Genomic DNA, 21,624 nt, shown 5'->3' with positions numbered 1-21,624 from the left:
CGACAAGCGGGAGGTGGTGGCGCAGCGGCAGCGTTACGAGCAGTACAGCGTGGTGGTGGAGGAGGTAGGTGTCCATGCTGGGCTGGGGAAGCTGGCCGGCCCCTGGGCCCCACTGACCCACACTTCTGCCATTGCAGGTGCCGTTGCAGCCAGGTGAGGGCCTATCCTACCACGGCGATAACTATGAGGATGAGTACGATGATACATACGATGGCAACCAGGTGGGCGCCAACGATGCTGACTCGGATGATGAGCTCATCAGCCGCAGGTGAGGCCATAGTTTGGCCAGAGGGTGGAATTCCAAGGGCAGAGTGGCTTTCGGCCCATGGGGCTCTCCTGTAGCCTCTTATTTATACAGATGGGGAAGCTAAGGCCCTGATCACATGAGCAAGTCAATGGCAGAACCAGAGTCCAAACCCAGGCCTCTTGACTCCTAGTCTAGTGCTCTCTACACCCCCAGCCATCCCCTTGGCTGGTTAGTCCAACCTACCCTCAGTGAGCCAGCATTAATTTGGTTTTATGTAGTAGTTTTATACTGTTCTTTTTAATTGCAGAAAACTTTTCCCAGTGGAAAGATGGAGATTCCCCAATGCAGATAAAAACAGAGCTGGAGACCCCCCCGCCCTGAGCTCAGTCTCCCCTAAGCCCCCATGTCAGACTGTGGTACCCTCAAAGAATTCGGGTACTGGAGCAAAGCTGACTTGAAAAGCCCTCTCTATTGGCCTCCTCTCACCCAGTCCAATTCCCTACTCCCAGAGGCTCTCTCTGCAGGTTTAATCTAGTCTTTGATCTTACTTTCTCTTTAAACCCTTAGGCCCTTCACCATCCCTCAGGTGCTGAGAACCAAAGTGCCCAGAGAAGGGCAGGAGGAGGATGACGAGGAGGAGGAGGAAGCTGAAGACGAGGCCCCCAAGGTATCTCCTTGGCATGTGGCAGATGAAGGGGAAGATGCAATTCTGAAGGGTGAATTGGGAGCATTGTGCACTCCCTTCCCTGTACCTGGCCTCAAGGCAGCCCCAGCGTCACTGCCCAGGAGAAGAGAGGCCCCTCTGAGCCCAAGATGTCTGCTTAGATTGCTGCTGGCTTAGAACTCACCTCTGCTGCCCAAGGGATGGATCAAAGGCCAGGCCTCGAGCTACTGGATTTATTAGGCCGAGGAGCCTGGGGGCCAGAAGGGGGGCAGCTGTTGGCTGCCATGCCCAGGATGGCAATCTTTAAAATCAGAGAGGCTTCAGAGCCCAAGGGCTCTTAGAGGTCATCTGGGCTGGAGAGTTTGAAAATTGTTTTTTAGCAGGTAAACTTTACTTCAAATGAAATTTTAACTAGAACCTCAACATATAAAACAAATTAAAATGTTCAAAACTCAGGTTAAATGGATGGCAGCCTGGGACCCCTAAGTCCCCTCATGCCCTCCCACCAGGGTGACAAATTCCGATGTGTGTTGTCTGAGTGATTGAGTAGCAGGTCGTGGTGGAGACTGACCCTGGTGGTGGGCAGCACACACGCCCTGTCCAAGGGGCCCCTCAGCATAGCGTAGGCCAGAGCTTCTGGGGCTTTTCCTGCTCCAAGATTTTTTGTAAAATATTCCAGATTTTTTGTGAAATATTCCAGTTTCAAACTACTTCTACTTGTTTTTTGTTTTTTGTTTGTTTTTAATTGTACGATCCACCAAAGCCTGTCGTGTTCTTTAGGTCACAGTGATTCATTTCATTCTTGCTAGTCCAGGCTTCTTTCCCTCTTGGAACAGAAAATGGTCCTCCAGAATGGGTGCTCCCACAGCATGTTGCTGGTCGCACCAGTGTGGGGGACAAGTTAGCTTCCAGGGGCGACTCTCTTGGCTTTCAAGGCCCTACATGGCCTCTCATGGTGGCCATCCTGGCCTTCCCTGCATTGCTTTCATTTGTCATTGTTATGCTCCAATGGATCACCATTCTTGGCTTTCAAGGCCCTACATGGCCTCTCATGGTTTGCTTTCATTTGTCATTGTTATGCTCCACTGGATCACCAGCCCTACTCTGCCTATCCCAGAAGCCTCCGTCCCTTTTGCTGCCTCTCCCTAGGGGAATTGGTGGAAAGGTTGGAGGAGGAGGCTTCTAGCAGAAACCTTGAACCATAGCAAGCACAGTTCCATTCTTGGGCGTCACCTTGCTATGCTGTGGTTTCCCAGACCTCCTGGCCTGGAGGCATAACAGGTCTCAGTCAGGCACAACCTCGCCGTGGCTTAGGGAAATAGGGCGACTCATGAGTCTTTTCTCCCCTTTCCTCCACAGCCTGACTATTTTGTGCAGGACCCTGCAGTGCTGCGGGAAAAAGCAGAAGCCAGGCGCATGGCCTTCCTTGCCAGGAAGGGGTGAGCATTTAAGAAGCTGTTTCTAAAGAGAGAGAGCCCATCTGGGGAAGGCCCAGTTAACCACCAGGAAGCCCACACATAAACTCTAAGTATTTTACATGTACAAATTTATTTCTCACAACAACCCTATGAAGTAGCTACTATTATCATTATCTTCATTTTACAGATGAGGAAACTGAGGCCCAGAAATGTTAAGTAACCTGCCAAAGGTCACACAGTAACTGGTGGAGCAAAGATTAAGTCCAGGTGGCTCAGCTCTGGGGTCTACACTTGTAACCATTACTTGACAAACACGCCAAGGGATTATCACCCAGTGTGGGAGCCTGATGGGTCCACAGCTAGCTGGCGTCAGGCAGAATGTAAAATGCAAGAGAGCCCAGACAGACACACATGTCTTTTATGGCTGAAAGAGCCATGATAAGGACAGGGGCACTTGAGTTGGACCCTTAAAGGTGAAAAGGGTACAAAGGAGTTTGTCATGTGAGGGCAGAAAGGCAAGAAAACACAGATGTGGCCTTTGGAGGGGAGCTGGGAACACATAACCAGAGATATTTGTAATTCATCCCTCGTCCCAGAGAGGAAATGGTCCAGAGGGGCCAAGGACCTACCCAAGGTCCCTCCTCCAATTGAAGGCCAAAGCATGGGTGGAAGCCAAGTCCTCTGTTCTGGCCCTGAGACTCCCACAGCACTGTCCACTGGGTGCAGGAGGAAGTGGGGAGGAATTTAGATCTCATTCTAAAGGCAGTAGGGAGCCATAGAAGGTTATTGAGCACGGGGCAGCACAACTTTGACTTCTCTTCCATCCCAACCCCCTGATCACAGAGCTCTGGGCAAACCCAGCAGTTGGGATGGTCTGAAAAGGTCCTAGGTCATGTCTGTGAGTGAACTTGGTTTTGAAGCCAAGCAAGGCCCTGTATAGAACAGGAGTATTATCTCATCTGTAACATGAGGCCTGGGGTTGAGAAGGGAGCAGACCCATCCCTGAGCATTCTTCCTCTCTTTGTGTGGGCTGCAGTTAGCCCACTAGCTGGTCCTTCCTCACAGCTTCACCAGGGTCCCATCTAGAGGCAAGGTTCAGAGAAGAGGATTCATCAGGCACAGGGCTGGCTGGAGCCCCCAGAGCCCTGTCCCTGCCGGGCTCCATTTCTCTTTCCACTGGAAGTTGGGACATAGGTGGCCTGGCCTAAGCTGTGTGTCCTTTCCAAGGGACCTCTGAGGAAGGCTGTGGGCTTTTACTATCAGAACTTCTTCTGGCTGATGGGTTCTCCTGGGGATGGGTTATTCCTCCGTCAGGTACCGGCATGACAACTCGACAGCAGTGGCCGGTAGTCCCCGGGGCCATGGGCAGAGTCGTGAAACAACCCAGGAACGCAGGAAGAAGGAAGCCAACAAGTCGACACGAGCCAACCACAACCGGAGAACCATGGCCGACCGCAAAAGGAACAAAGGCATGATTCCATCCTGAAGCCGCCATGCCAGGACCAGCTGGGAGGCAGTGGTGCCAAACCCACCAGGCTGCGTTTCTATAGCCCGGGGCCTCCTCACCAGGTGGTCTCCTGCCAGGGTCCCAAGTTCAACTCAATCCCTCAACAGCCTCAGCTTTGCAGCCCCTGAGAAGGCCACCTCGTTGTCCACCAGCCAGCCGTGAGCGCCTTCTTGTAGAACACACAGTGCCTTATCCCACAGTGGAGAAACTCCTGGGCCAGTGAGCAGGTGAAAGGGATGGGGACAGAGCGCCAAGGCAAGCCCCGCAAACCTGTGCAGCAAGACACCACTTCCCTCTTTCCTTGGACAGCAGGAAACCTGTATATTCCAAAAAAAAAAAAAAAAGGCCTGCAAATAAAGTTTTTGACCCTTTTAAGCAATCATCCATGATGTGCCCATGACCCACTTACCCTGTATCCCATTCTTCAGTGACCCCCACTGTCTGGAGATGAAGCAGGCAGGATGGCCATGATCTTTTCATTAACCTTTTGTGCTTGCCTCTTATTGCAACTCCTCCTAATGTTGCTCTGCCTTGCTGTGTGTCCCTGAGAACATCGCTGCCTCTCTGAACCTTCAGTGTCTGCTTATGGAAGAAAGGATTCAGCATGTGAAGCCTTGCAACCCTGTCTATTATCTCCTTCAGTCCCCACCACCTACACCAGAGGAGGTAGGCACTATTGTCAGCCCCAGAGTATAGATGAGGAAGGTACACACTGAGCTGAAGGTGCCTGCCCAGGCCACAGCTAGGGAGTGGGATAGCAGAGGTGGACACTCCGTCTGACTCCTGGCCTTTATAAGGTCCTAGCCCCTGTGAGTAATATCATCTCCATCTCAGCTGCCCTGAGGACCCTTGTCCAGCAGCAGAACCAGTACTGGAACTCAGTGCCTCCTGGTTGCGCATACATTCTTAAATCCTCCAAACTCAAAGTGTCGGAGACTAGAAGAAACAAGTGAGGGTATTACTGCCAAGCCCTGTTGGAGCAAGTGGGACGTGGGCCTAGTTCCTCAGAGCCCCCTCCCAAGCGTGGCCAACTGGCTTCTAGAATGACAGCAGCTGCCAGGCATCCCGATTCCCGCACCCCCCTGAATGTTACTGAACAATGGCAGATCAGCAGTGGGGCATTTGCTGGGATGATCCAACCCAGCCTGGCCTGTAGTCCATCAGTAGAAGCCAGGGCCCCTGCCAAGCTGGACCTTGACAAACCATCCTAGACACTAGCACAATTTATTTGCATGTGGTTAGGATGAGCATCTGAAGCAGCAAGGCAGACAAGCACTTGAAAAATTGGTTTTGTTAGGTCAGCCTGCACAAGTGAAAATCAATAGCAATTCCTCTGTGTCACGCCAGTTCTTTTGGTGTATTAGCAATGTGGAACAGATGTGGGGATGGTACCCTCCCCTCATGCTGCAAGTTAACAGATCAGGCCTGGGGTCAGCCATCCTGACAGGCAGCAGGAAGACTGTTTTCTTCCTAGACGCATTTGCCAGAGCAGGGGCAAGAGCCGTTCTTTTCTCTGTCACTGTCTCCTCAGACCCAGCTCTTGTCCCTGGAGCAAAGTAAGGCGAGTCAAGGAAGCTCCTGGGCTTTACTTGCCTTACCTGTTACTGTTCATACAGCCCTCTCACCTTCACTTTGTCATCTGTACCTCCAGACTACCCAGAGTGGTGTTCAGGCCTCATATTAGCTTCCTGGTTTAAAGGACTTGAGAAGACAGAAGTGATTTTTTTTCAAATTTTCCAAAATGTAGTGCCAGGTCAAATTTAGTCTCCCTTAAGGAACTACGTGTTTGCTCATTTTGGACCTTGAGGGCACCCTTTCAGGGATGCTTTTAAAACAGCTCAGGGGTCATCCCGAATGGTGCTGGTAGGCACATCCCTTCTCCTCTTGGGGCTTGAGTTTTCCCATCTGCAAAGTGGGTACGTTGGACCAGATGGATGGTTTCCCCTTGGTGCCAATTAAATCCTCTAAAGAGGTCCCAAGTTTTAAGACAGGCAATGGCAGAGGTGTTATAAGCGAAGTGGGTTGGGGTCTCTGAACCCTGCCCACTCGATCACTGGGGCCTACCACCACCACTACTGTTCCTAAGTAGGAATTTTCCAAGTGCCTTCTCTGTACCCTGGCAGAGAATGTGACTATCACAGGCATTTCCCAGGAAGCTTTTAAGACCTGTGCGTCTGAGAGGACTTAATACTTGTCTTTGTTTCTAGTCCGTGAGTGGCAAGGGTGATAAACATGTTTGTTTGAACAGTGCTTCTATGAGTGGGTGGACAGAGCCTGTCATTATTTATAAAAGGAAGCCCAGGAGCCCAAAGAGTGACTTGCCCAAAGCCCATTGCAAGTTAGCAACAAAGGAACCTGGATACAGATTCTTTCTGAGTGGCTCCCCTTAGCTCGGTGCAGTCTGGAAGAGCAAATGGTTGTGAAGAATGCCTGTCCCTGCCACACCAGGAGCTCGGGGTAAATAATACAGGAAGAAGACAAAAATAAAACCCACCAAAAATGCGGTGGGGGGGCGGATTATGGAGCTCCCCCACCCCTTTAAATGATGTCAATGAAAATTTGCTAGGCATCTGGGAAACTAAATATTCAAGAATAATTTTTTTTAAAGAATAAATTTGAATATATGATGATCATGCACCCTGATTGTGAAAATGTTAAAAAGATTTTGCATACAGACCAAATCTGGAAGGGAATGTTCATAAATGAAAATTATGGAGACCGTGATGCTATGTAATAAGAATAAAAGCACTTACCAAGTACTTGCTATGGCCAGAGTTTCTGCTGGGCTCTTTCTTTGCATTATGATCTTGTTTAATCTTCACAAGGTAAGTACAAATGAGAAAATCGAGGTACAGAGAGGGTAGGAGACCTGACCAAGCAAGGTCACACATTTAGCAAGTGACTAAAGAGGGATTCAGTCCCAGGATTATCTCCAAAGCCCACATTCTTAACCTTTACGCTGCCTGCCATCTCTTTCCTCCATGCCTGCATCCTTGGTACTGTTCTTACAAAGAAAGAAAAAAATACAAGGAAAATAACTGTAGGACAGGAGGGTGGGAAATCTCATTTCATCAGGCCAGGCTGATGGGATTCCAGTTGTATGTTAGACCATTTGATATTGTCCCACAGATCTCAGATGCTCTGTTCCATTATTTTCACTTTCTGTCTTCAAATTAATTTATTATTTCCTCTGTGCATCCAGTCTACCATTAAGCCCACTGAATAATTATTTTTGTGTTCTGTCCCTTTTCAGGGGAAGTGGAGAAAAGGCTGGGGGTAGAGCATTTCAGCTGAGACAGGACAGTGGAGCTTGGGGAGCACTGAGGGGGCCAAAAGGCTAGGAAAGTCAAAGGGTCCAGGGTGCATGTGAAAGGAGTAGAAGAGAGAGAGTGAGCCCAGAGTTAGGGTCATAGGCTAAGCTAGGCTGTGGCCTAGACATTTGTCCAGAGCAGCAGCTTTCAGTGTTTGTGGTCTGCCCTCAGGGCTTGCAGCATAGGCGGTCAGCCCCAAGGGAGGCGAAGACAAGTATATCCACTTGGCACGCATTTACCAAGATCTGCTAGGTGCCAGGCGCTACACCAGGCATATGTGACAAAGACCCAGCCCTTACCCTCATGAAGTTCATCATCCAAGGGGGATTTAGATGTTAAGACATTTTGGAAAAATGGTTAGTAACAGTTATGCTAAGTCCTAATAAATAAATGAAGAAATGAGTAGGCAACATCAACAGAAAGAGGTCAAGAGCGAAGACACTTTCCAGAAACAGAGAGTGGTAGTCACAGTGTCAGGCAGTAGCCAAGAGGTCAACTGCTAAGGCAGTGGGGTATCCTGGGGCTCTGTCCCAGCTTTGCCGAGAAGCAGAGGGGAGGCAGCCAGTGTAAAGAATGGAAGATGAGGAAGAGAAGGAAGGAGATGGGCCTGTCTTGAAAGGAACTTGACATTAAAGAGGAGGGAGATGGGGCTCTGAGGTAAAGAAGAAATGTTAGAACCCCAAACATGTTTATGGGATGGCTAAAAGGAGCTGGGGAGTCTCCAGAGGACCCACCTAGGGGAAGGCTATTCCCCAGTAAGGGGAGGGATGGGGGCAGGGCCCATGTGGAACTCCCAGATCACCTCCGTAGAGTGAGGGGCAGCCCAGTACCAGGTCTCTTTGAAATCTCTGGGTGCTGGGGCAGCAGGGAGGGGCCTTGACTGTGGCCTGAGGCTGTTGTTGCAATTCTGCAGCCTGAACCAAGGTAAAAAAAAGTCCGAAGATTAGTATCTCTAGCTCTATGTATATGTGTGGTGGGAGTGTCGGTGTCTTAAAATGAGCATGAAATTCTTACTTCACATCATACTAGAAATTCTTTTCCCACAGTCAATAATCAAGAGAATTTTACGCAGACTGGCAGAATTTGAAGAGCCCTAAAGGGCGTTTAGTCCAGAATTTTTTAACCCATTTAAACCCTCATCCCGCCCAAATCTCTTGTCCTGGTATTTCAAACACCCCTTCCTCCCCTGAGGGTGGGGAGCTTAAGAATTTACTGGGCTTCTGTGAGTCTTTCCCAACCAGGGAGTTTGTGCCAAGCTTCACTTGCTGTGGTCTGAATTATGAAAACAACGGGCACTTAATTCTAGTTTTCCAAATATGAAATTATGACATTGAATATGCTTTTTCTGGCTGCATGAATCCACCCTCAGCACTTGGACATGTCCCTTAAGTGCTATGTCATCCCAAGCAGTAATTATGGTTTTCCCCTCCTGAAAGTGGTTTTCACAGAAGAGCCTGGCAGAAAAGGGGCCCCAGGTGGGATAAGGGCCAATCATTTCTGTACATTTAGGAATTTTATTTCCAGAGCTTACACGCAGACTCCCATGCTATTTTCCATCTCCTGGTCTGATCTACCTAGCGGTCCTTCGCATGTACATTCATTCCCAGGCCTCATATGCTCATCTTTTTTATTGTTAGTTTGTTCATAAAGGTGGCCTGGGGTGGTGAAAAGAGTACTAGATTCAAGATCAGAAGGCTGGGGTCTGGGCCCTGGACTTCAATAAGCTATGTGACCTTGGGTTAGTCTCTTGGCCTCTCTGGAACTCGGTTTCTTCTTGTGAGAAATGGGAATAATCATTCTCCCAGCCCTCTTGCCTCATGAGGTAATTTTGAGGGTCAGATGAGATCACAACTGGGGGGACACACCAAAAGCCATGAACCTCATAATACTCAGCCATTAGAAAAGATTAAATACTGCCATTTGCGACAATATGGATGGATCTTGAGAATATCATGCTAAGCGAAATAAACCAGACAGAAAAAGTCGAGAACCATATGATTTCACTCATATGTGGGATAATAAAACTGAAAGCAAAAAACGAACAAGACCAACAAAAACTCATAGACACAGACAACAGTATAGTGGTTACTGGGGAAAGGGGGAAAAGGGGAAAGGTAGAAAAGAGTAGAAAGGGTCAAATATATAGTGACAGAAGGCGACTTGGTTTTGGATGATGAACACAATGCAATATATAGATGATATAGAATTGTATACTTGAAATCTATAATTTTATTAATGACCAATGTCATCCCAATAAATTTAACTTAAAAATGTATACTTATATCAAAATAATAAAAGCAGTGAAACTTGTTCAAATGGGAGAAAAAGAAGACTGTGATGAGCAACCCTGTCTACTCTGCATTTGAGGCAATGTCCACCTCTGCTCTCTTTTAATCACCTTGCCGAAAACCTCTTTGTACAAATTACCTGTTATTTCCAGAGGGTACATTTCCAAACATGGAATTGGGGGGTCCTAAGGCTATGAAGAGTTTTAGAGCTGCCTTTATCTGGATTTTTGCTGATAGTTCTTATCAGAAGGACAGAATCGGAGAATGGCTTAAACTCCAAGGCTTTTGCCTCTATGGGCAAGTTCTGCTATGAAACGATCTCCCCCAGGGCCTTGCCTCTAGGGGAGCCTGGGAACTGTCATGTTGAGACCCCTTTGGATGGGATTTGTTTAGAAGAAAGTAAGGCTCCTGCCCCTGTTTCTCTGACAGGCTTACCAGGTGCCACAGGACAGATCCCAATGGGCAGAACTCTGTCTCCTCTGAAACAGGAGAAGGGCAACAGATAAGGACCCGCTCGATGACCTGCCAAAGGCGATGTGTACATCCTGTCACATCTGGAAAACCAGACGCTCCTCTCAGGAGGGGTCTACACAGAAAGGCATTGGTTTCTCCCCAAGAGTATTAACTCAGAATAGCATGTGATGGCCAGGCCAGAACTTTTCCTTGGGGATCAGGGTCCTCTGAATGGCCAGTGACCTATTTTGCTTTTGTCATTCAGAACAAGGCTCCGCTCTGGGGTCAGAATTGAGCTGGCCTCAGCCACTCCCTGGCTCTGTAACTCTGAGCAAGGTGGCCTCACCTCTCTGAGCCAAAATTGTCTTGTCTGTAAATTTGAGATGTTGGCAGGATATTGGGACAAGGTGTGGTGCCCACCATGAGGCTAGCTAGTGAACTCACAGGGCCTTGCTCACAGGGACCCTCCTGCCAATGCTCTAAGCCAGCTTTCCATGTATCCCACCGCTTATCCCCTCAGCACAGCTGCCCTGACTCCTCCAGGACAGTTCTCCCAGAAGCCTCTGGCTCAGGATGACCTATACACACAGGAGCTGGAAAAAGAAAAAGACAGGCACAATCCACCCTGGTAAGTGCGTGGTGGGTGCCCTGGGAACCCAGAGGAGGTGCCCTGCTCAGCCTTTTGGGACTAGAAATTACCTCACTGAATCCTTGAAACAAAGAGAGGTGATAGGTGTGATTATAAGCCTCATTTAGTAGTTCAGTCACTTGCTCATGGCTGAGCCAGGATTCAAACTCAGGTTTGCCAGCCTCTACAGTCCATATTTTCAGCCCCTTGGCTTTCTTGCTTTTCTATAGCTGGGCACTTGAACTCGAAGCCGCAATACTCCACAAATGGTTAACTTAGTTTACCTCCTTTGTTCTAACCATCATATTTCTGTTGATACAACCTGTAATCAAGTCATTCCTTTGACAGAGGGCTAAGGGAAAGGAGAGGAGAATAGGAAGCTGGGCAGGACATATTTTCCAAATCTCCAGTTTGCCATGGTCTCCCCTGTCTGCCAGTGGAAGGAAGGGGTGCCTCTTGAAGGGCGCAGTTTGAAGGAAGGAAGGGGTGCCCCTTGAAGGGCGCAGTTTGAAGGAAGTATTTCATCAGGGAAGCTTATCGAGCCAAGGAGATAAGCCATCACATAGAATTGCAGCCCCAGGGTAGGCAGTGGCCTCTCTGCTGAAGGTTTGTACAGAAGGGAGACAGAAGTCTGCTTAGAGGTCAGGAAGCAAGGAAGACAGAAGCAGAGAGGAATCCATTACATTATGAAAGGTGTGAGAAAGAGATAACAGCTGCCTGAGGACGACAGACAGGAGGCTGCTGGGGTTTAAAACAGTGTTAGAGATGCTGAAACGAGATTGTCAAGGGACAAAAAGGGGATCACAAGAAAATGATCGGGCCTCAGAGGGATGGAAGAATGTCAGGAACAGGGTTTTAAAGCTGTGGGACAACGGGGGTGAAGTGGGGGCCACTTGGATGATTCAGCTGTATAGTCATCCCCAAAGCTCTCAGCCTGCATTTTGTGGATTGAATATGCTAATTAGTCTCTGGTCCCTGAAGACCTCATAGGGAGTCCTGTTAATTTACTCACTGCAGACATTAGCTAATAAGCCTGTGCTGAGTACATCACAAGCATTATCTCACATATCTTCCCAACACACTGTGAGGTATTATCATTATCCCATTTTCCACATGGGGAAACCGAGGCTCACAGAGAGGAAGCGACTCACCCAAGGTCACTCGGCTGAGCTAGAGTTCAAACTTCAGTCATGTCTGTGTCCACAATCGATGCCTAGGCACAAAATGACAGATCAAAGGGACCCACAGCAAAGACCCTATTTGGGAGGTTTATGAAGGGAGATTTAAGGTAGTCTAGATCTTAAATGTCAGGCTAACGAATTGTATTTATTTATTTATTTATTATTATTTATGCCTACAGCACCTGATCTTCCTAGGTGGTCTCTCATCCAAGTACCAACCAGGTGTTTCCCTGCTTAGCTTCCAAGATCAGACATCGGGCTTATTCAGGGTGGCATAGCCGTAGACCGTGGACTGTGGCTCCACTAGGGCGTAAACCCAGGACTTTCTGTGTGTAAAGCATATGTGCTAGCCACCACACTATGGAACCACGTCCTCAGACTAAGGAGTTTGAACGTTATCTTGCAGGTAATGGGAGCCACTGAAGGTGTTTAAACAGGGACATTGATCTGGCAGCTTTCTGAAGGTAGAGCAGTCAAGAAAGTTTCTGTGCAGGAGTTTTAAAAGGAGGATAGACCAGGGAAGAATGAAGGCTGTCATGTCAGTACCGACATACTCACAGACTGTCCACTGGGCAGCTCCCAGCCAACACTTTCTCTGCATTCCATCATTGCCTTGCCCTTGATGCTGGCTGGAGTCTGCCCTTGGCATTCGGTCAGTGAATAAATCTAAGAATATCAGGCCAAGGCCCCAACGAAAAGAGAAAAATGATTTCTGCACGATGTGGAGCAGTGTATATGAGCATAGCCTAGAGGCACTGTCCTGTATTTGAACCTCTGCTCCACTCTCACGAGCTGTGTTACCCTCAGCAAGACACTTAACTTCTCTGAGTCTCATTTCTACCTGTAAAATGGGATGGAGAGCAGCAACCACCTCTGACTGAGAATACAGTGACACAGGGTTTGTTAGCAGCAACTGGCCCAGGCCTGGTCTGGGTGGGTACCCAGAGAAGGCAGCTCTGTGTGTGTGTGTGTGTGTGTGTGTGTGTGTGTGTGTGTGTGTGTGTGTGTGTGTGTGTGTGTGTGTGTACTCTCTTGTGTAGGCCGGTGCCTGCTACTGGTTCAGTGTTTGTCCTTCACTAACACTCAAGCAGCTGCCATAACTTCCATCTTGCCTGAGGAATTTGTATTCCCTCTAACTTTGCACATTGCTCAGACATTTTAGATTGATTGATTTTTGTCCTTTCCTTGGAAGACTTCAAGCTCATTTGTAGGACAGTCTCTGTTCCTTCTAATTGGAAGGGCTGGCTGAGTTAGGGGATGGAATCTATTTCTTTTTAATAACCTATGCTGCTTCTTCCCTTATTATAAAAGCAGTCATATGCTCAATACGGTTCACAAAGAGAAAGAAAAACCCCATAATCTCATCATCCGGAAATTATTACTGTTACAATTTTAGTTCTTTTCCTTCTAGCATTATTTTAGAAAAAAGGAATATACACATGGGTTTTCTTCAAAAATGGGATTGTACAACACATGCTATTATCACCACTTTTTTCCCCATTTCTTATCTATATTCTTTTTAATGGCTTAATAATATTCTATCGTACCATGCTTTAGTAAAACAGTTGCCTGTAGTTGTACATTTAGATTGTTTCTCATTATTTGCTATGAAACTACAATGAACAACTTCCTGGCTAAATGTTCGTCCACATTCATGATTATTTTTTCAGGGTAAATTCTGAGAAATAGAATTGCTGGGTCATGCTTTTTGACTATCAATTTGGCCTTCCCACGAGCAGGCTTTGAGAATGATCAGTTCCCATATCTTCGCTCACACCAGGTATTATAATTTAAAAAATCTTATGTGTTTAATGAGTAAAAGCATATCTAGTTATTTTTATTTTGCAAATTTGTTCTTGTGAGCCTCAGGGAATGGATGCAGGTATAAAATGGGCCTGAGAAAGACCAAAAGATGGGGAAGGCTTTGGTGGAATCTCAGATTCACCCTCCAGATCTCCCTACAGGGGTGAGATACTAAAGGTGCAGTGTACTAATTGCCTCAGCTGTCAGCCCCTTCAGGGTTTGGCCAGGCTGAAGACAGCCCTGCCTGTGTCTGCCCCCATCTCAGGTAGCAACCTCAATGGATGATCAACAGGGTCTGTAAAGAGCTGCCCGTCTCACTCTGCTCAGGACATCTCTGAAAGATCATCCCATTCCCAGAATTCCCCAAGGGTCTAGGGTCAGGGGAGGCCTCCGTTGAGACTGCATCTGCATCTGACTTCTCCCTCTGCTAGTCCGGTTTCCTTCCCTTCCTTTGTCGACGCCAAGGTTATTGACCCCAAGGCTACTCTTTAATAAATCTCCTGCACACTAACCTCTAGCCCAGAGTCTGTTTCCCAGGGAACCTAGCCTGTAATAGGCAGCATTCTTGCATCTTCCGGGGACAAGCCTAGAATGTTCTGAGGTCTGGACTTTCCTTCTTTCTGTCCTGCCAGGACAACTTGGACTCCACCTAGAGCTGAAAAAATTTGAGCCTTGGCAGGTAGCCCTGGAGTACCAGAGACTTCCAAGGTAGCCCCTGGCTGGGTTAATTAAGCAGTCAGCTGGGTGAGGATTTACTGTACAGTAATCCTTACTCCCTTTGACACCCTTCCAAGATGACAACAGCTCCAGAAATAACAAGTATCATAGCTGCCACTGTGCAATCTCACAGTGGGCATTTTACAGATGAGGAAACTGGCTCAGAGAGGGTAAGTAACTTGCCTGAGTTCACACAGCCAGTGAGTGGTGGGGCTTGAATTTTAACTCAGGATTGTCCACTCTAAAAACAGTGCTCTTTAAACTTCACTAGAGCTATTCAATGGGAATAATAATGTGGATTTTTCAAATCAAGTGACACGTAACTGCAAAGCACTTAGTACAATGCCTGGCTCATAGTAGTAGCTAATAGACATAAACTATTATCAGAAACCTTCCAGAGGCTTTCCTCACTTCTTAGAATAAAATCCAAACTCTTCTAGCATGGCCTACAAGATCATACAGCATCTAACTCTAACACTCCTTTCCTGCCTACAGTTCAGCAAATAATCAAAGCTCGTGCCCACCTCAGGGCCTTTGCACTTGCTGTTCTTTTTCTGGAATGCTCTTACTCTTGATCTTTACCTAGCTGTATCAGCTCAAATGTCATCTCCTTGGAGAAATCTTCCCTGACCACCTACCTGAGCATCTCATGTTACTCATCACCTGAGTCACTCTCTATACGTTACCCAGTTCTATTTTATTCATAAACTTTATTGTAAAATGAAATTTTTATTTAGTGTTTTGTTACTGCCTGTCTCCCTTACTAGAATGTAAGCTCCAAGAGGTAGGGCTCTTTCTCATTCTTCACTATATGTCCAAGGTCTGGAAGGTACCGGGAAGAACAGGAGCTCAATAAAGCTGTAATGGTTGGATGACTGACCGAATGAATGAATAGTTTGTACCAGTTTGGAGAGATATTTTTGGACCCAAGAAAGAAGCTAAGAAAATAAGACATCAGTTCAAATACTCTTAACCCAGAGAGCAATACTGCTTACTCAGAGACATACCAGATGTAAAATTCTCAGGAGAGGATTTCAGAGACCTTGGAACTAACTTTATGAGACACCCAAGCATTTAGCTTTTCCTGACACCTGTGCTAGGGGAGCAGGTGGGGAGAGCCCTTGGGGTTTTCTAACTGTAAAGACAGTCTCAGCTCTTGACTCCAGGAAATGCCTCAGGCTGACCTTGGAAGAGAGAACTTTTTTCCAATAGTAAACAGCTTGTCAGTGCCAGTTTGAGGAGGGTGCTAATCTTCACATCCTGCGACCTGTGAGGCAGACACACTCAAGGAGCTCTGGGAAGTCCCTGCTCTCATTTGGCAGTGATGCTCGAGGGCAAGTCTGCATGGGGATCTCAGGAAGGGGAGCCCTGGGGGCTCACATTTTGCATTTCCGTGTTCACACTCTCTCTGGGCCCCTTTTTATTTATACTACTCATTCTGAAAATAATACATGCTTGATGCAGAAAACTTAGAAAACAGAGAGAAATACAAAGGAAAATAAAACTCCATTAAAGTTAATCACTGTTAACAATTCGATGTGAACATTTCCCATTTTTTCTTATTCATTTTTGCAAAAAAAAAAAAGTATCATGCACTACATAAATTTGTGACCTGCTTTTTCTACTTAGCTTTCTATTTTGACCATTTTCTTATGTGAATATTTGCCTTACACATTTTTTACTCTATTGATTTCTTTTTATAAAATATCTTTGGGTTAGAATACCTGCTCGTTGCAAGGAAAAAAGTAGATATCTATTACATAGAGTGAGAGTTCTTTGAGATCCCACCCCTCGCACATAACCACTGTGAAGTGTTTAATGCACATCCCTCGCTATTTTGTGTGTACATATATTAATGTGTCATTTGCATATATGGGATCAAACTAAACAACTAACCATACCATTATGCAGTTTGATTTCTGTTTTACTTTATTTTTCTTTATTGCTACACATTGAGTCGCCTCCGTCATTTTAACGTCTACATAAATTTCTATGGTTTGAATCTACTTGTTTAGTTAACTTACTCCCCTATTGAAGAATCGTTTTCTTCTTGTTATTTTAATTCCAAACAATACTCCAACGACTTTGTATGTGTGTGCATGTGCACATGTGATTCTAGAGATTTTTCTAGAAGCAGAGTATCAAGGTCAAAAAGAATGAACAATTAAAATAGATGTTGCCTAACTGTGGTCTAAAACCTTTGTTCCGCGTACGGCCATGCTACCCTGAACAATCCTGATCTCAGAAGTTAAGCAGAGTCAGACCTATTTAATACTTGGATGGGAGACCATTTAGGAAGACCAGGTGCTGTAGGTGTAAAAAATAAAAAAATTAATTGTAAGCTGACAAGGTCCTTGCAGTAGGTGAGGTCAACCAACAGTTGCCTCATCTAAAAAAAAAAAACCTTTGTTCCAATGCCCAGGAGCAGTGCCTGCTCCTTCACTAAAAGACAGGTGTTGCTAATCTTTTTCATCTTTGTTGATATGATGGGCAAAAACTGGTATTTCATTTTGTGTTTATTTGTGAAACTGGGAATCTTCTTAAGTTTGCGGCCATTTGTATTTCTTGTCTTAACTGCCTATTCATTTTTTGCCCTAGCTTCTATTGAGTTCTTCATCTTTTTCTTATTGTTTTTGAAGACTGATTCATAAATTAGTGAGGCTGGTACTTGGCCAGATTTGTTGGACATTTTCTTCTAGTTAAAACATGGTTTTATATTTTACCTCAATAGTAATTCCTCTTTTGAATATTTTACTTGTTTTCATTTTTCCCCCATGTTTTAAACATCACCACGATGAATATCTTTTGTGGACATGCACTTTTTAAGGAAAATTTTCCAGAAATGGTATTTATTGGGTCAAAGGTATGCACATGAAGGCTCTTAACACATATGGTGCCACTTCACGCACTTGTCAATAGTATATGAGTGCCATTTCTTTACGTCCTCGATAGAGTTAGATATATCATTCTTTTGCTTGGCCAATTTGATAGGGCTGCCGTTAACAGATGAGCACAAACTGAGAAGCTGAAAACAACAGAAACCTATTCTCTTCAAATTCTGGAGGCTGGACCTCTAAAATCAAGGTTTCAGCAGGTCACCTTTCCTCTTTGAAGTCTTTAGGGAAGAATCCTTCTTCACCTCTTTCCTTGCTTCTGGTAGTTGCTGGCAATCTCTGGCATCCCTTGGCCTATGATGTAACTCCAATCTCTGTCTTTGTCTTTGTGTAGCTTTCTTCTCTGTGTGTCCTAACAAGGCCTTCTTAAAAGAACATCAGTGACTGGATTTAAGGCCCACCCCAATTCAGTATGACCTCATCTTTAACTATTTATATCTGCAAAGAATCTTTCCAAATAAGGTCACCTTCTGAGGTTCCAGGTGGATGTGAATTTTGGGGGGACACTATTTAATCCCATACAATAGGTAGAAAAGGGTTTATCATTTTCACCTTCAGCTCTTATTAAAAAGAAGCATGTACACACACACACACAGCTCAGAAATGCTGATGGCAAATAATAGGACATCTTAACTGTTGACTGACGGCTTATGGACGCCCTTGCTTGCTTGTTGGGCTGAGTCAGAATGTGCCCCACCTGAAACAGGTGACCAACTAAGCTTGTCTGTCTCTGCTGCTCTGAGCAGGTGCCAAAGAGTAACATAGAATAACTACAAGAATATTCCCTGCTTTATTGTTTTTTACCAGCACATTGCCAACACATAGTTGGGAAAAATGTGAAGGTAAGTAGTGACTACCATCAACCCTGGGATTATCCTCTATTTGATGTTGAAATCATTCTATTCTTAGAATGGTTCAGGTCTTGATTTGACCCCAGAGCTGTATCACCTTTGGAAGGTTATTCCTCTAGGCCTTGACTTAATCTCATAAAGATATGCCTCAGGTAGGACAAATTGGCTAATTCCTCGGGTCTCTCCCTCTTCTGCATGGGTTTCCTGGCCTGACACTTCCTCCATCAGTTCCCCTGAATCATGCCAGGGCTGAGTGAAAGATCCCAGGCCAGTTACAAGACAGAACTGCTCCACACCTGCTCAGTGCTTTCCTCTGCTGCCTCCCAAACATGTCTCATGTTTTCCAAGGTCTCTTACAGCTATCAGCTCTAATAAAGAGTGCAGCAACAACCTCCAAACTATTCTGTTTCCACTCTTGCCTGCTTCCAATCTAATCATCTCAGAGCTGCCAGAATGTTTTAATAAGGCAGAGCTTAAGACTTTTTCAGTAGCAACTCATTATAATTTTGGTAAAATCCAAATTATTCACTGTGACTCACCAGGTCCTGAATGACCTGATCCCACTAAATTCAGCAAGGGCTCTCCCCACTTTGTGCCTTTAAACCTGCTTTTTTCTCTGCTTTGCCTCCAACTCCCAACTTAAGTGACGCATCTTTATCACCAATGTTACCTCTCCTGCGGCTTCCCTCAATTACTCCATCACTCAGTTATTCTCTTTGGATTGTTTCCCCAGAACCCTTGGCCCAGTCTGTAACATATACATCAATGGCATTTAGTGTCTCCAGTAGGAGTTCAAACCCCATGTTCTATTCACCACGTGCCCAGCACTAACATAACTCAGTACTTCACACACAGTAGCCACCCATTTGTTAAATGACCAGAATATATTCCTTGAAGCCCTCTTCCTCACATTCCTATGGTTCCACAGCCTTCTAGTAGAAATCTTCTGGTTCTTTGGGTCCTTAAGCATCCCCCACATCTCACTTCCATTTACCATGTGCCAGGATCTGTGACTATATTACCTGCATTTAATAACTCCTTTAATGCTCACAGAAACCCCACACAGATGTACTCCTATTATCTCCATTTTATAGACCAGGAAACTGAAGCTTAGCAAGGTCAAGTGCCTCGCCCTTGGTTCACACAGCTAGAATTGATGGAGTGAGCATTCAAACCCAAGTGAGCATGACGATAAACCAAACTCATTAAAGGGCAGAACTCCAGCAGAAGGCTCAGAATTTTGGACCAAATTAATCATCAGAATATAGGCTGTGGCCCAGAGAAATATGGCAGCTTTATCCAAAGATACTCAACAAGTGAAAGGCAGCATGGAGACTAGACTCTGGGGCATGGGGTGTCCCAAGACCCTTGGGCCAGGGTTTTTCCCCAGCTGAGGGCACGGTGCTTCCCCACAGCCAAGCCAGTCAGCTCCCTTCTATGTGATTTAAGAATGGAAATACTGGTTTAGAAGCCAAAGTTTAAGCTAACATCTCCAACTCTAGCTAATGTTTTGAAAACCAGAATTCTTTGTAAGTTAACGGGAAACTCAAAATCATGGAATCTGCCCTTCAGATGTTTGCAGAGGACTATGAAATTGTATCAAATAACTGACAAGTGAAGATCAGTCAGAATTAACAAAGCATCCAATGCAGAAGCAGGTCTCAAGAATAATTTACATTTATTTGCTGATGGCTATGACTAAACATACTTCAAACAGAGCAGAAGTTAAAGAGTCTGTCAGGTGAAGCTATTTCTTGCCAACAGCTAAAGGTGGTCTGTGGAGAGAGACGTAAGGATCATCTTCAAGCTGAGGCCCTGGCTCTGGGCAAACGGATGGTGGTGGATCTGGTCCTTCTGGCTTTGATGGGGGTCTCCAAGGAACTACTGGTTCTCATACTTGTGCTTAATGTGTTTCCACAGCTTCTGCATTTTAAAGACAAGAGACACAAACTTTTAGTTTTGCTTCTCACATTGGACAACTATACTCTTACTGCCCTGGTCTCTAAAACAATGAGAAAAATACGTACCATGTCCTGACAGTTGTGGTGGGCAAACTGGTTGCAATACTAGACACACATTCCTAACATTTATAAAATGCTTTTGATGCTCTCAATCACTATGTGAAATAAGTGGGGAGGGATGATTTTACTTCTCCAGGAAATTGAGGAACAGAGCCTGGAATATGTCCCATTTCTTTAACTCCCACGTATTACTCAAAAGGTCCTAAATACATAGTCCCTAAGTACCTCAGACTGAGACATTTTTTGTTTTCATTCCTAAAAGCGCAGAAGGTGGGTTATGACAATGTAATCAGATGCCTTTCCCAAACACTGGGAACGGCCAATGGAAATGCTTACAGGAGATAGAACAGTGGCAGCACTTTCACAGGAGCAGAAAGTTGTCCTGGCCACAGCATTAGTGGACAGGGTCTGCCTTGGCTGTAAAGCCAAAAATTACAAACGTGAGTGAATGGTAGAACAAGGCTATCCGTACAAGACCTTCTCCAGTATGAGCCACAATTCAATAATATAAAGCATGCAGAGTACTTAGCACGGTGATTGGTATACAATGAGTCTAAATGATGTTATTCTCTACCTTATGCTTCCATTTTCTCCTGAGGAATATAACACATATTATTTTCTGAGTGGTACCACCTAACAGGCACTGTGGCATCTGGCCTGTACTTCAAATAATCCTCACAATAATGCCGAGGTAGTTACTATTATGATCTCTCTTTCACATATAAAAGTGAAACCCAGAGGTTAAGAAACTTGCTCAACTTAATGTTACAGTTATTGAGTGATAAGGCCCAGTATTCCCATCCAGGGCTCTCTAATTTCACAGCCCACCCTCTTAACCATAATTAATACCACGCTGCCTGCGTGAGAAGCCTTGGGAACCGAAAGTGCTATCTGAAAAGGCCAACCATAATGTCTCAGGGACACATCCTTTTTGCGACCATTGCCCGCTCAAATCTGCCCTTGAAACTCTAAGAAAGGGAGCCTAGGTTCCAGCCCTGACTCGCCACTAACTTCCTGGTGGTGTAGCCATAGTACGTCTGCTCTCACTAGGCTTTAGTTTTTGCTTCTGTAAATGGAAAAGTGGGTACGTGGGAGATCGCAATATTTACAACCCCGGCAAAGTGGGATCTATTGATCCCATTTAACGTTCCAGGATTCACACCGGGAAGAGAGGACAGATAGCAGTCTACAGACACGGGGCGCCCAAGCAGTACAGCATTTACTCCACACACCCGCCACCAGTGTACCTCGCAAAGGTACACTGAGTCTCGCCCCACCTCCACTCCGGGGCGCCCAAGCAGTACAGCATTTACTCCACACACACCGCCCCCCCGCCCCCCGCCACCTTCCTCGCAAAGGTACACTGAGTCTCGCCCCACCTCCCTCTCACTGTCACTGTCACCCCACAGGCGGGCCCAAGGTCAGGGCTGGCCTAGGCTCTCACCCCCTGGTTGATGTGCTCGTAGATCGCATCCGCGCCTTGATCGAAGGCGCGTTCGAAGAACAGGGCGCCCACGGCGATGGTGAGGGCGAAGGTGGAGGTTCTGCGGAATAGCAAAGAGTACAACCTCCCAGTAAACGTCGAAGCCGCCATATTTCCTCACGGCCAAAATCGCGCCACAGCGTCTGCGCGGTCGACCT

General features: G+C 46.1%; 2 protein-coding genes across 2 annotated transcripts in view; one reads left to right on the top strand and one right to left on the bottom strand.

The window, feature by feature from the left end:
- The window catches only part of ASCC2 (activating signal cointegrator 1 complex subunit 2), a 38,762-nt gene extending 32,167 nt beyond the window's left edge, over window positions 1–6,595 (top strand). Inside the window, exons 17-21 of the mRNA XM_006904897.3 lie at window positions 1–64; window positions 138–268; window positions 815–914; window positions 2,271–2,350; window positions 3,644–6,595. The exon at window positions 1–64 is cut by the window's left edge and continues 12 nt beyond it. Coding sequence (XP_006904959.1) covers window positions 1–64; window positions 138–268; window positions 815–914; window positions 2,271–2,350; window positions 3,644–3,815 — 547 coding nt within the window. The 3' untranslated portion in view covers window positions 3,816–6,595. The remainder of the gene's footprint in view (window positions 65–137; window positions 269–814; window positions 915–2,270; window positions 2,351–3,643) is intronic.
- Window positions 6,596–19,621: 13,026 nt separating this feature from the next.
- On the bottom strand, window positions 19,622–21,619 carry LOC102887715 (cytochrome b-c1 complex subunit 9). Its single transcript, XM_006904896.3, has 2 exons — window positions 21,428–21,619; window positions 19,622–19,885 (listed from the first exon to the last, which is right to left on the bottom strand). The coding sequence occupies exons 1-2, from the start codon at window positions 21,575–21,577 to the stop codon at window positions 19,844–19,846; spliced, it is 192 nt and encodes a 63-aa protein (XP_006904958.1). The 5' UTR covers window positions 21,578–21,619; the 3' UTR covers window positions 19,622–19,843.
- Window positions 21,620–21,624: the final 5 nt, after the last annotated feature.

This window comes from Pteropus alecto, unplaced genomic scaffold, assembly GCF_000325575.1.
Source record: "Pteropus alecto unplaced genomic scaffold, ASM32557v1 scaffold190, whole genome shotgun sequence".
Taxonomy (NCBI): Eukaryota; Metazoa; Chordata; class Mammalia; order Chiroptera; family Pteropodidae; genus Pteropus; species Pteropus alecto.
This window is presented reverse-complemented; position numbering and strand designations above follow the sequence as displayed.

Coding starts and splice junctions, on each gene's coding strand:
- LOC102887715 (XM_006904896.3), bottom strand. CDS start 21,577: ATGGCGGCTTCGACGTTTACTGGGAGGTTGTACTCTTTGCTATTCCGC. Junction 19,886..21,427: donor ACGAGCACATCAACCAGGGG/GTGAGAGCCTAG, acceptor TTTAAAATGCAG/AAGCTGTGGAAACACATTAA.